The following is a 14,802-nucleotide window of genomic DNA, read 5'->3' on the forward strand; positions in this document are numbered from 1 at the left end:
TTACTCAAGAATCAGTACTTTAATTGCCTGACCTTCCCAACAAACACTTGTATGCTGAACATAACCAGGAGCAGAAACAGTTTTACTCTGTGGCAGGGATTTTTCTCTGCTTTAATTTTTGAAGGATTTGTATGAGGAGTTTCAATCTGAGGTCAAAACTGCACATTTGAATCATGTGGTTAAATTTATGGTTAAAATTGGTAGAAATGTAACCAATGCACGTCATACTCTAGAGATTACTTAAAGAAAGCACTAGAGAACAAGACTTAGGAAAACACTGGAACAGTCAAGCACTCCACCCATTAGAATGTAGTGCCTATTATGGTACCTTAGTACCTATTATGGTACTAAGAGAAAAAAAAAATGCAGTGTTCTCTGTGATGCTCATTGAGACTGCTTGGTTAAATTTGTTTCCTCAAATCCAAGACTCTTCTCATCACCACATTTGAACAGCTTGCATAAATAAGGTACAGTACAGGAATTGTATGTGCCTCTAATTAAGATCTGAACATTCAGAAATGCAACACTTCTCAAAAACAAAAGTCATCAGGATGTAAAGCAGCAGAGACTCTGCTTCTCAGGAGTAAAAACTTCCCATGGGGCCCACTTTCCTGACGCCCAAACTCCCAGAAATATTTTATTGGCAAACTCCACAAAATAGTTTTATGACTTGGGAGACTTATCTGAAACTTCAGGACTTCATTTCTCAGACCATTAACACTGAATTTCTATTCCTTCAGGAGCAGCCAGGCTTTGATGTTGACAGGAAAAGGAGTCTCAGAAGGAAAATCCACTCCATACACAGGTTCATGACTACAGCAGCACTGTACAGCTCTACTGAAAGAAAGAGCATAGCCATGAGAACACAGACTTTACAACCTTGAGATTAAGATGAGCTCAAATGTGTATTTGACAAAAATACAGAAATATCCACTGTCATATTCTAATAATACAGAAGTTACTTTGCTTTGGATAAAATGTATTTGATAATTTAAGGTTAAAACAACTGTCCATATGCATTAGTACTCAGCAAAGTAAAAAATATCAAGTCTTTACACTCAGGCAGAAAAGACAAACTGACTTATTTGACTGCAACTTCTTTCAGGCCAAGAGGTCTCTTGGTCAGTAGTGCCCTTAGTCTGACTCCACCTTTCTCTGTCTGTGCCTCCTTCTTTACATTCTGGGCCTTCTGCCCAAATCCAGACCAACTGGCCAAGACCTCAGCCTCTAAAAGCCTCACATAGAGACTATGCAAAACATCTTCAGTTTTAACAGTTGTACCAACCATCCTTAAAAAAATAAAACAAACAGAACCTCTCCTGCCCTGATCATCTGAAGAATCCTTAAGGGTCCAGGCTAAAACGTCAGCTTCCTAACAAGGCCTTTCGTGTAGCCCTGAGGTAGTTTCTGTCCGAGGACATTCAGAGCTCAATCTTATGCAGGCCACAGTTACACTAATGGACTGGGTTCAGTACACAAGTGCCCTCTGCTGCCCCACTCTTTGGGTTTTGCTTTGTACTTACACGCACGTTAATAAATCAAAGCTATTTAAGGAAACCAACATGACAGCCATTAATGCAACCATGCCAAACAAGAAGACAAGTGCCATGGGTAAGGAGGGTAAGAGCTCTCTCTGCCTCATCCTTCCCTCCCTTCTTGTTTCTATCTGTTTTCAAAGCCTTTCTTCATCCATGCCTGGGTTTTTTGGTAAAATCAGCTGAACCACATTAGCAGGAGGCAGGAATTAAGACACATAGAGCCTAAGGCCACATATTAAGAAAGGTATGCCTCCTCCCTTCTCAGTGGGAAAAGCTTTCCAGAACCAGCCAGTGCAATGGTGAAGCAGATGGTGATGACAGGTGGGGGTTTTAGTTTTTATTTTAGCTTCTGGAATTAATCAGCATAGCCACCCCACAGAAGCATCCTGTGGTCTGGGGAAGTTGGCTTCACTGAAAGAATGCAAGTGAAACTAAGGCTTTCTCCAACAGCAATAACAACCCTGCCACTCCCCCTGCCCACCACTCTTGAAGCACTTTGTCATTTCATTCATCTATTAAGAAATCTCTAGAGACTATTTCCCTAATCCTACTCTAAATACAGGTCTGCAGTTTGGATAGTGTTTTCTTGATACCAAATGGAAGTAGGGTCAAGTTTCAAGGCTGCTGTAAAATCAAAGGCAAAGTTGCCCTCTAGCCCCATCTTACTTTCAAGCCTTTTCTGTTGTCTGTTCATAGCTAGCAATTTTGAATTTGAATTTGTTCTTTTATAGAAGCCATACAGCACTGTAGTGTAACAGGACAAATGTGACACCTGCAGAAAATGCAGCATAATCAGAGATTAAGATGGCACTGTGATTTCTCTCCTGCCACTGCCTTTTACATGGATATCTATCCAGCTCTGAACCTCTCGAGGATTTTATTATCTGCCTTTCGATACACATGTATTTGAAAATAATTTAACACCTATTTCTGATGAAGTACATTCTATGCCTCATTTTAGTTTCACACTCAGTGAGAGGGTACACACACTTTACAGGACAAAAAAATTAAACCATGACTACTTAGTAAATTATGCATTGTAGTGATTGAAAGACAACAAGCATCAGAGAAAATGTACATGCTGAAGCCTGATGTATCTACTACATTGTGAAATCTTCAGTGATATGACAAAGAATTTGTGGATTTTTCCCCCCAATTACAAGAGAACAGAGGATTTGTCAGACATTGATTCTGTAGCTTCTAGTGTCCACTCTACGCCTCCTTCCTCTTGATGATGAGAGGCCCAACGTTGTCACCAGTTTCCTCGTTGTGCTTTGTGTGAGAGCCATCACACAGTGGGAACTGAAAAAAGAAAGAATAAACACATCTAAAGTACATGCAGAGTCAGAACTGAGAACCTAGGCTGAAAGTTTATTAGGCATCATCTCATTAAATCCACTGAAACCACACACCACAACTTTCATGCCAGCATCTCAGGCCTCCCTGAGTTTTGGCTGAACGCTAGCTTTATCCTTATTAGTGTAGAGCAGACAAGAGGCTTGTTCTAAAACAGCAGCCACCAAACTCCACTCTTTGGTGTTCCTGCCTCAGGTGAGCAGGAGAAAACTACAGCCTGAGCAGACCTTCAGCTGTAACCTACCTGGAGTATCTTACTCTCAACCTTGCCCCACACTTCCTCAGTGCTGCCCTTAAGAGCCACGTAAGTTGAAAGTAATTTGAAGAAATATTTGTTCAATTAAAAAACCCCAAACAAACCCCACCCTAGAACAGCTGGTCAGAGGAAGAATTACAGGGACTCCTTTAGCCAGCTCTAACTGGCCAGGTCCCAGAGAAGTGATAACTGCTGGTCCTGGGAAGCTCTTATCACATGGAAGAGCTGAAATACATTCTGTGAGGCAGTAAGAGTGAGGCTGGATCCCATCACTTCTCAAGGATGCATTTTCAGGGCTATGCCACCTCTGCACAGGAAACTCTGGAGACGATCACAGAAATCACACACCAGTATTTTGCATTCAGTTACCATTTTGTTTGCTTAGAAGTAAAGGGACTGAAAGTTGGGCATTACTCAGCTTTTGCCTCTGCAACAGTACTATTCTCCTGCAGTAGTGTCACAGTCAGTACTCAACATTCCACTGATCTCAACGTTCCTGCTTCAGTCACAACCTTTGAAAAACATTAATACCCTACCACCCATGCTTCATTAGAATAAAAGATTTCAAAGTACTGCAAAAAACCAACACAATGAAACAATATACAGAGCTTTAAAAATAACACCACCTCGTCTGTAGGATAGTGTTGGGAGGGAAGGAGAGAGATGAGGTGTAGAGGTTTTTTTCTGGCTTATCACAGTAATGAAATGTCAAAACCTAAGCTAAAAATGGCATGCAATATTTCTGAATAAAGAAATCTTGAATACTCATATAAGCTGATTCATGGAGAAACCTTCTCAACCCATCAGTCATTTGTGACTCAATGAATAAGTAGTGACAGACACTTGGACAAAATCTCAGCAAACAGGAATGTATGTTCCTGGAACACTGGCCAGCTTTCAACAGATGTTCCTAGGCCAGTTGTTTTCCCATGCAACACCACAATCCACTGGTCTTCACAGATGCAATGACACAACTTCCAGCAGACACTAACATCTCACAAGCTCCAAGGATGCAACCCAAAGTCCAGCTACAGCATCATCACTTCAAGTTTCCAAGCAACAAAAACGGTGGGATTCCTAGGTTCAGATTGCATGCAGACATCTTTAACACCTACCAACAGTGACTGCTCTGCATTCATCCCACTGGTCAGCAGGTCTCAGAACACGGGCTCCCAGGGGCTGGTACACTGGACTTGAGCTCCTCAGGGACAAACACCAAACCAAACACCACTTTCCCAGAGCGCCCACTTGGTCACCTCGAAGACCAGATACTGCATAGGATATTGGGCCTGACACAATGTGTTCAGCCCTGATTGAAAACAAAGCAGGCTAGCAGCAATAGGGGTCAAAGCTCAAACCCCAGGGGAACTGTACAGTGATCTGGACAGCTCAGTTGATTTCCCTTGACACTGAACATGTTTGGATTCTCTAGCACTATTTCTGCTGACAGTCTGCAGCAGTATTCCTCAGCCCACAACGTGGGGACTAACACTTCTCTGGAAGACACAGAGGCTGCATGTCATTGTAAAAAGACAGCAAATTACATTTCCCACGCCCCCAACTCACACCTAAAAATGAAGACAAGTGAAAAAACAAGTGTTCTAACTTTAATTACAGTTTAAAAGACAAAACTCTTGCCTCTACATTGGTAAGTTTGAGTACTGGGTTTTTTCACTAAACTATTCACACTATTTCAGAAAAAAAAAAAAAAAACACCAAAAAAACAAACAAACAAAAAAAAACCACCCCAACAACAACAACAAAAAAACAAACCCAAAAAACAACTGCTCTTTTTTCAAGAATTACTCTAAAATACTCTGGTGTAGTCCAACTGCTTTGTTATTCCATATAGAGGAGCACCATGTGGGACCAGCTGTAAGTGCATGCACAACCATCAGTGCAACAGAAACATTCTGTGGCTCCTAATGCTACTGCTTCTACCAACAGCCTCATGGCTCAGGTGAGCCTGAATCTCAGGAGAAGTGCACAGAGTGACACAAAAGGACATTTCTAACCTTTAGATGCACCTATTTAACAAAAACATGCAGGTACTTCATGCATTCGAAGTAACTGTAATTTCCTGCATTGAAAGCACACACATTCCACATTCTGACACCATATAATTAAAAATTTAAACAGTCAGAGGACTGTGAAAGCCAGATAAGGCTAGCTGACAACTTCCAACTATGACAAGCACGTAAGAATGATGTACTTTATTACTGTTTCACAATAACAAATATGCACACAAACCCTATTAAAGGTTATGCAACCCCTGCTGCAAGGTCAGCCTATGAAGGCAGGAGGAAGGCAATAAAACTGGAAACTACAGTCTTTGAGGTGGAAGATGTTGACTAAAATACTCATCATTAAACAGCAGTAAAAGGAAACAAATACCTTCCAAAATTTCCACTGACCTCCTAAATGCCTTTACAAGACCTTTCAGACCAGAATCCCAAGAATGCATTCATTATAGCCTCATCTACTTTGTTTCTAACTCTGTAGGGCAATGTGCTCCTAAATGGACAATATCCATTAAACATATGCCAAAACATACTTCTTAAGGTTTTTATTTCACACCAAAAAAGGCTAATATCAAACAATAGCAAACAATTGGCAGGAGCTGCAATGCAGCCTGTAACTATCTTCCATTTCTGTTCAGAATATTGAATAGGAAGCAGAAAGCACAAACACCAGGGTTCAAGTAGGGTTTTTTCAGTTCAGACAGAATAAAGAAGACAAGGCCACCTCCACAAGACTATTTCAGCATCAAATCATAATGCTGTTTAATCCTTAGCAGTGTTACACTGTAAAACCCAATTCAGGTACAAATGTGTAAGCTCCTGAGTTACCTGCAAGGTAATCAAGTCAGATCTGACAACAGCAAGAACCCAAAGTTACAGCATCTGGAAATGGCTGAGTTTGGCCTGATGAGACCAATGTCTAAGACTTGAGAAGTTGAGTATTCACCTCCTCGGAGGAGAGAGAGCTAAATTTCAAGGCAGGTGTCTGGCTCTGAAGGTCTGTATTATCTCAGACCCCACACACTGGCACCTCCTAAAAAAGCTTCTAAATGTGCACCAGTGGTAAAGGGAAAGGATTAACCACGCCATCTGCTTTCTCTCATTACAGATCCCAGAACTACCTTTATAGATAAAGTATATACATCTCAGCTACATCAGGTGGATCAGATTTAAAGCTGAGGTACTGTTATTGAGAGGCTAGGTTATCACTAGTTTAAGGCAACTGAAGCAACCCAACTTCAATGCAAGCAAGCCGGACCAATAGTTAGGCCAGACTTTTAATTGCTCAAAAATAGAAGCTTAAAGTATGCCACTGTGATTACACTGGCATACACCATGTACTACTAGCAAGTACTTTCTGATTAAGCTTCCAACTTTCTCCAAAAAGAGATGTTTAAGATCCTCACAGACTGTGTTTCCTCAGCTCCTACTGCCAACAGGCCAATAGTTTTGGATAAGCCTCAGTACCAGCACAGGTAGTACACAAAATGGCATCTGTCATGCATGATCATGCTCCAGACAGTTGCTCCTTTCTCAATTTATCTTCTTCAGATCTACAGGAACATTTTGTCCACTATTAGCACTGATGTGCAGGCTTTACTCTGAGCATCAGAACAAGTGTGCATAATTCTACAGATTAGAATATTGCTACATCTCTGTGCAGAACCGTTCAGGTGAAAAGAGGTTATAAAGCAGTTTAAAAACAGTTTTGCTGAAAGAGTTAATAATTTATGAACAATGAACATAAATGACACTGGACCCATTCATTCTTCTCTTACCTTCTTAGACCTCCAACAACGACAGTACACAGCCTTGTCTCCCAGATCTTCCATATCAAAGGCATGGACTACCTTGGGGTTGTCCTTCTGGATATGAAGATTCACCATTGCCTTGGAGCATTTGCCTTTACAAAAAAGTTTTCTGTAAGCTAGATATCCAACAACAGCTGCTCCAGCAGCTACGGAGACTGCAGCAATCCATTCACCTAGAATAAAAGAAGAAAAAACAAGAGACTGTCAGGTTTTGACCACAACATTCTATTAAAACTACTCAGCAGTAAATGTTTTCATACTTGCAGCAACACCTCTTTACTTTCCAACGGATCTTTTTATTCTGTAGTAGTAACTCTCTACTTTAAAAGAGTATTTTCCTTTGACAGTCACCTAGTTAAAATGCTCTTTTCTATTGATCAGAGTTCTGCTTCACCCAAGTCCTTTCTACACAAGAGTGAGAATTAACCTGGCAGAGTTTCATGGTTTGTTTACTCTTCTACTTAGCAAACCCTGATATTAACATCAGTAGTATGTAGTTTCAAAGCTCAGCATGTTAAACCAGGTATAAGCAGATCCTGGAGCAGCAAAAAAACTGTGTTTGTCTCAGTTGCAAGAAAGTCACTAAAGAAGAACAGTCAGTGCCAACAACCCAAAACTAGGTTTCAACCCCAAAAAGGCAAGGGCACCGAGTAGCTTTTAATAAAATGCATCTTGTAACTAAAAAAACTAAAGCCACTTGTTTGGCAATGGGGAAATTATTAAATATACTACCACCAGTAACAAAAGCCATCTTAGACTACATCCCTACTGTAGTATAGAAGAAAGCACAAGGATCCAAAAAGATTATATTTAATAATCATAGCACATGTTTATTTTAACTAGATTAAGTCCTGAATCTCTGCAAGACAACTTTCATTTAAAAAATCCTCTTACCACAACTCCTCATCCTCACATTTCCTCCCTGTACCGATAAAATTTCTCCAGTCTGTCTTAGCATAATGTCCATTCCTGCAAGAGGTTTTCCTACTTTTTTGTGGCTCTACTGTTTTCTCTCTGCTTCATGAAAATATGCTGGACTTTGGCTCAAAGGTTCAGGTTGCAGCACCAGGTCCGGTTGTTTCCTCTCAGAGTAACAAGTGGCTGCTTTCTTTGCTTTTTATCCACCACTCCCACATACGCATGTGCTGCAAGTTCTGTTTACAGACAAATAAACAGGAATTTAAGTTTTACCACATTTACAGAACTTAATAAAATTAGAACAGTCTCCGGTCTCCTGTCCTTCTATGTTTTAACTGGATTTGTAAGATGCCAAGCTAGATGGCATCTGTGGAACAAGAGACATCACTACGTCCAAGTCTAGGAAGAAACAAAAACCTTTATTAGCCTTGCTACTTTCCATGACCAACTGACTTGCTGTATTTCCACTGAGAGCTTGGACTAAAAGTATCAAGGTTTTCTGTCCCTGTCCCACAGACCTTCCAAAAATCTCTATCAAGCCCTTTCCTCAGCTGAAACACTGACAGGCATCAAACTGATCCACAGGTGTCTGGCTGCAGCAGTACTGGAATCAGACAGCCGTCTGTACAACGTCTGCAGCCCTGTCAGATCTGGGAAGGCAGGCACTCTTTTAGAGTCTTACTAAAGGAGTAAAAGATGCAGAAATCCTTCAGAGTTCATTTTCTTAGTAAATGACACAGGAGAGACCAACATACACTGAGACCTCCCCTGCTAATAAATGACAAACCCTTCCTGTAACAGTAAGATACAGAAAATCATCTTTAACATGGAAGAATTTAGTGCAGGCATGTTTCCCTGCTCCCCAATTCCTTAAAACAACAAAAGCCCCAGAGACCATGTTGTGAATGCTGTGTTTTACATCCATTCAGTGAGTTCTCACCCTTTATTCCCCAGAGTAATGCATTAACTTTGATAAAGAAGCGAGGAAATTAAAATTAAAAAAGGATTCTATGAGAATCTGCTTTAATTTAGCAAAACAGCCAAACTAATCAAAAGAACAACTACAGTTTAAATCCAAGACAAGCAGCTCTCCCAAGAAAAACCACCGCAGCACCTCTGTCCTGGGGTGTGGCAGGGAGGAGGAGCTCAGCAAGCTCAGGGACCTGCTGGGTGTGACAACTTCCAAGCGTCCCCTGCTGAAATGCCCAGCGCAACTACAACAGCAAAAGCAAATCCGAGGGCCTGCTCACTGTGAGGCTTTCGGGGAAGCAGCAATTGCCAGGACTGCCCAAGCTGCTACCAACGCGCTGCCTGTGGGCCAAACCTTCACCTACACCTTCAGTAAGTGATAAGGGCACAGGGGGACCATATCCATTCCCTTGTGAAATCTAAGGGGAAAGAGTGACTTTAATGAAGATCCCAGCTGGCTCCTCGAACTGAAGCACCCTCTAGGTACTGCACCTTAAGGAAGATGATCTTTACTTGTACCTACCTAAAAGTCCAAGAAAATTCAGCAAGTAAGAGGAGGAAAACAAATTGGTAATATTTTTGTGACTCACTACAAGCGAGAGAAGTCTGTACTAAAATTCAGCAGCACATTCAGAAGAGCTGTTCTGCACATCTGCAGCCAGCCCAGCTCCCTCTGGCCATCCCCCATAACTGTGCACATCAGCTCCAGCTCAGCAAGCAGAGATCACAAACTAAATTGTCATCTCATCTTGCAGCGATCCTCTACCTCTTCTCCCAAGGACCAGAGTCATCCTTCACACACACAGGCAAGCTGTACACATATCAACAGCTTCAGGTATTGTTTCTTATAATAGAGGAATGTCTTTTCTACTGTATTACCTTTTTTCAGGTAGTGGCTTCCCTGGAGCCACTTCACTTTTCCCCTTTTGGGATGGAAAATTATATCAACCAATAATGCATTAAATCAAAACATTTAAAGCAGTCTTATTCTTTAAATTCCAGAATTGCCTTAATAAATATAATGAAAATTTAGAAGAAATACTCTAACTTAGTCAATAGACTCTCTGGTAAATCATCCTACAGGGTTTCAGAGGCAGTAAGTTTTGTGTTGTTTCACACACAGATCTAGAGAAGCTGGAACACCCATTTAATCTTTCTAACTAAGTTAACCATAAAATGCATGTGGGAGAAGAACACTTGTATTTTTAAATACCCTGAACTGTTTCAAAAGACCTCTGGTGCCAATTCAACAGTTTGCTGCCAAACTCCTAAGGTCATGCATGAGGCATCTGTAACAGAGTGACACTCATGTGGATGGTCAAGGGGTTTTTACTTCTTCTTAAAATAAAAAGCAGTAGGAACAACTTTTGAGTTATCATTAAAAAACTCCAAATTCTGGTATAATACCAAACCACAGTGTTACAAGACAGGACCTAACAGGCCTAACATGGCAGAAAAAATTGGTTTTGTGTTTTAAGCACTAAACAATGGAAAAAAGTTTGGCTAAAACTCCAGAAAAATTAACACACAAAGGAGAGAAGAGACAGCAAGAGAGATGGAAAGAAGGAAACAAATTTAAAGCATGAGGCCCCAGGAGAGCAACCAGTGCACAGAAGTAAACAAAAAAAATCAAAGACGAGAAAGGCAATAAGACACTGACAGGGATTTATTCTCTTCTGTACTCTTTGGACATATCCTAATGAAAGAGATTTAGATCAAAGTTTCTCCTCCCCTCTTTCTCTAAACATCTAGAACATTGCTCTGGATGTTTCCAGATCTCCACTACGGAGGGAGTTTTTGGATCTGCTAGAGAGCTCTGAGACACTTTATCCTCAAGAAAACACACTTTTACCAACTGCACTGAGAAGTGGACTAAGAAAGTGAAGGTCTTGCCTCCACCAAGATCCTTGTTGAGAACCCAGATCAATTCACATTCTAGCAACTACCAACAAAATGGGGGAGAGCTACACCCTGACAAAGTCAGTCCAAGACCGCCCTAAGAGGCAAGTCGACTTACCTCTGCTGCTAGAAAATATTTATGCTATTCAACAGTCACAGAGTAATAATACCTGACATGAAAACCTGTATTTTGTCTCCAGAAGTGCTTGTAACTTTCAAGCACTTTTGTCCTCATTTTGCTGCCAGTGAAGAGACTACTGTTGTGCAAGAGCTGTTCATGACAGTCCAGTAGTGCCACTGCCCACAGTGAAAGCCAATGATGGAGAAACACATGATACTCACTTACTGAAGAGTCATCCAAGATAAATGGATACACAAAAAGCCTAACAGTAAAAGTCAAGCAGTAAAGCCAACAAAATCATTTCTACAACTCCAAAACATCCACAAAAAATGAGATTATGACTGGCAGGTTTAATTTAACTGAAAATGTATGGTAAAGAGGCCACCTGAGGGAAAAGACTGCTGGATTTCACCAATAAGCAGTGAAAGGCATGTCACAATGACCACATCTGAGGTTGGTGTGGGGTCACACCTGCAAACAACCACACCTCTCAGAACAAAAGCACTAGCTGTGCTACTCGCTACCTTCCAAAGGGCAAATGTGCACAGAAGCAATGAACTCCCTCAACTGCTACCACAAATGAAATCTCACAAAAATACGGTAAGTTTCTGGTGTGTGGTTTTCAGCAGAGAATAAATGATTTTCAATACTCATCAGCCTGCGACACATGCCAGCTGGAGGAAGAACTGTAACCTGCCAGTCACAAGGCACTGATTAAGTTTAATCTCTTCAGAAATCACAAAAACCTAATGCTGTCACTTCCTAAACAGAGCACCCTCCAGACTAATGCCATCAGCTGCTCCTATGCTTTTGTCAGATAATGAGGATATTTTCGGTTTGTTTAGGAGCATATTCTTCTCCCATCTCCACAAAAATTTTCTACTTAATTCCCAGTGTCTAGGAACTGTTCTAATTCTTGCAAGATTATAAATGACAGCAAGCTGCCATTGAGAAGCTATTACCACGCAAGCTATTACCAAGTGATCCTCAGTGATTTGATTATTTTAATAAGCATAGCCTTCCACCACTATAGCCCATTTCAGACTAATGTCTTTGCCACCATCCTCTGTAACAGCAGCTTCCATCCTCCCCCAACCCTCAAAGAAAAAAAAAAAAAATCTGCCTGCTAAATCAAGGACATAAACCATGAGCAGCTTTGCAAGTGGAAACCAGTCATGCACGTCAAGCTCATTTTTTAGAGAAAATCAGGTGATTCAGCTTTCTATTCTATCCTCCACCCGGCCCAACTCTTTCATCCCGTCTGGTTGTGCAACAGAATTCAAACCACACAACGCGATCTCAGGCACGGTTCAAGGCAGTCATTACACAGCGCAAATGTCACCGTTACCTCTACTGTACAGCAGCGGGCATTTAGAGCCACACAAAACCTCTGACATTTACAGATTTTCCCGAAATTTTCACTCAAACAGATGGAACGGCAAAAATAAAACAGCGGTGTCTGAAACGGGCCGTCCCCACTACAGATAAAACCCGGCGGGCGGCCGAGCCCGCTGCGAGGGCCGAAGCACCCGCAAGGGCCCGGCGCGGAGCTCGGCGGCTCCGGGCCCTCACACGGCACCGGGGTGGGACTGGGGGAAGGGGGGCCCCTCAGGCGGAGCCACCACGGTGCGCTCCCCCCTCGCTGACCGCAGGAGGGGTTTGACTGATGAGCGGATCGCACCGGCCCTTCCAGACCCACCGCATCCCGCGGGGACGGCGGCGAGCAGCCCGCCATCTTGTCCCGGGGGTCCGGCGGGGCACGGGGTGCGAGGCGCAGCCGCCCTCCGAGCGGCGCCCCCCGTGCTGCCCGCCCGCGGCCCCGAGCCCCCAGCCCTGCTCCGCCCCTGCGATCAGCTCACACCTCCAGCTCCCGGCCAGCCATACCCCTCACGGCGCAGTTCTGCCCCGGCCCCATCGCTGCGGCTGCCGCTCCGCACCGCGCACGCGCCACTGCCCAAGATGGCGGCGGGGCCGCCCCTTAAAGGCCTCCCGGCAAGACGAGGGGCCAGAGGAGAGGTGGAGGTTACGGGACGTGCGGGACGGCGCCGCGCACAGCAGGAGGGAGGGGCGGACGGGGCTGTCACCGGCCTGACAGCCGGCACAGGGCCCTCAGGGAGGCCTCCGCAGCTGTAAAACGAGTGTTGGGCACCGCTGTGCGCCATGTGCAGACACTGGCTCGGCGCGGGGCCGCCGCTCTCGTCTGCTCGTGGTGCTGTCAGTGCCCGACAGCTCTGCAAAACGCTTAGGGCAGATCGCTGTATGAGCTCTCTTCTGTGTAGTTGTGGAAAGGTGAAGCTGAAAAGTGACAGCCCCCTCGAACCTCATAAACTTGGGTATAGATGAGAGAATTTCTATACCTCAAAAAAGTATTATTGACGTTCTATACCTGATAAAGGACTCGCTACTCTGGGACCTCGTTTATGGCTGGACCTTATAGCGAAGATGTGTGCTTATGTCTTTACAAAATACTTCCATGGGTGAGGGGATGGGTGTTCATGTCTTTGAAATGCGTTTTAATGTCTCTACCAACTTCAAGCCACAGGTTTGTTACAGAACCCAGACAGTCTGACTCCAGAACAGACACATGGAGAACACACAAGCCTGGGTTTCTGAGCTTTGGGGGAAAAATGATATATTTAAGGGGGAATATGTGCTAGGCAGTTCAGGAAGGCTGTACCTCCCTAGTACCTCAGCCGATGGGGAAAGGAAGAGGGCAACGTGCAGCCGGGAGTTCAGGGCAAAAGGGGCTGTGTCCTCCAAACCTCGAGGGAGAAAACCCTGCGGGTGTGTGCCTCAGTGGACTCTGCGTGATTCTTGCGCACTGACTCGATCTTAGAGGTCTCTTTCAACTTTAATGATTCTATGACCTGTTCAACAGACTTTTCAACCCACACGTCTACTGCTTCTGTCACACACCATGAGGAACATGACACACCTTTTCCTTGTACGCAGTTCTGAAGCTTCACACGGTCACTCTCCTCTTCCTCACCTCTCCAAGTGCCGGCCGTGACTTTTACCCCGGTGTTCACCAGACACTGACACTCGCTGTTTCCCACTCGCGCCCTCAGACCCTGAGGGCCGGGCCGAGACTTCCGCACCCGCGCAGCGCCGCCCCGCCCGCGGACTACGCTTCCCAGCGAGCCCCGCGCGCGGCGGCGGCTCCGCATGCGCAGGAGGACACAAAGGGCACGGCTATTGCGCCCCCGCCCCTCCCGCTTGCACGGCGCGCGCTCCCGCCGCCCGCCCCGCCCCGGCCGCGCTCCCGCCCCGCGCTCTCGCCGCCTGCTTCGCGCTTCCGCCGCGCGTCCCTATGGCGCTGAAGCGGATACAAAAAGTGAGTGGGGCCGAGCCGTGGGAGGGGGTGGAAAGGTTCTCCGTCCCTCGGGGATGCACCCTTGATGCCGGGGGTTGAGGCGGCGGCCGGAGCGGGCTCAGCGAGCGGTGTCGCGGCAGCCGCTGCCGCGCGCTTTCTTTGCCGGGACTCGTCCTTCCTCGCCGGCAGCCGGGGAAGAAGAGCGGGTGTGAAACGGAGAAGGAGGGGCTCTTGTCGGCCGCCTGAGGGTTTCGGGACTGTGCCTCCTGGAAGGCCCCGCAGCCCGTGTCGGGGCTTTGAGGCGCCGTTGGGGCAGCCGAGGGAGCGGCGAGAGCCGGGTGCTGTGGAGCCTTCCCTCGGCGCGCTTGTGCGCGGCTGCTGCCCGCCTTGGGAAGCGGTGTCAGCAAAGCTCTTGCTGTGACCTCTGAGCGTCTCCCAGCTGTAGTGTTTTGGGCTGGTACTTGTCGGTGGCCTGGTTCGAGCTGTGAATTCCCGGTTTCCTTTTGTTCGGCGGGGCTGGGCTGGTCTGTGCCGTGCGGAGCGGGGACCGCAGCACGGGAGGGAGCTGAGCTTGGGGCTCCGGCCGTGGAACGGAGCCCG

General features: G+C 45.0%; 2 protein-coding genes across 9 annotated transcripts in view; one reads left to right on the forward strand and one right to left on the reverse strand.

Moving 5' to 3' along the window:
• On the reverse strand, window positions 1-14,163 carry CISD1 (CDGSH iron sulfur domain 1). Of its 7 annotated transcripts, none has more exons than XM_041404975.1 (4): window positions 12,751-13,066; window positions 6,950-7,155; window positions 2,723-2,840; window positions 1-834 (listed from the first exon to the last, which is right to left on the reverse strand). In XM_041404975.1, exons 1-3 carry the CDS (start codon window positions 13,049-13,051, stop codon window positions 2,751-2,753), a joined length of 597 nt encoding a protein of 198 aa, XP_041260909.1. In that variant the 5' UTR covers window positions 13,052-13,066; the 3' UTR covers window positions 1-834; window positions 2,723-2,750. The 7 variants fall into 7 exon arrangements, with proteins under 7 accessions (XP_041260909.1, XP_041260910.1, XP_041260914.1 ...); XM_041404976.1 differs by having other exon boundaries at window positions 1-837; XM_041404980.1 differs by having other exon boundaries at window positions 12,774-12,822.
• The window catches only part of UBE2D1 (ubiquitin conjugating enzyme E2 D1), a 14,580-nt gene continuing 13,852 nt past the window's right edge, over window positions 14,075-14,802 (forward strand). For both annotated transcript variants that reach the window (XM_041404981.1, XM_041404983.1), the window contains exon 1: window positions 14,075-14,223. In XM_041404981.1, the coding sequence (XP_041260915.1) occupies window positions 14,200-14,223 (24 nt within the window). In that variant the 5' untranslated portion in view covers window positions 14,075-14,199. The remainder of the gene's footprint in view (window positions 14,224-14,802) is intronic.

This window comes from Onychostruthus taczanowskii, unplaced genomic scaffold (genome assembly GCF_017590055.1).
Source record: "Onychostruthus taczanowskii isolate IOZ18803 unplaced genomic scaffold, ASM1759005v1 scaffold22, whole genome shotgun sequence".
Taxonomy (NCBI): Eukaryota; Metazoa; Chordata; class Aves; order Passeriformes; family Passeridae; genus Onychostruthus; species Onychostruthus taczanowskii.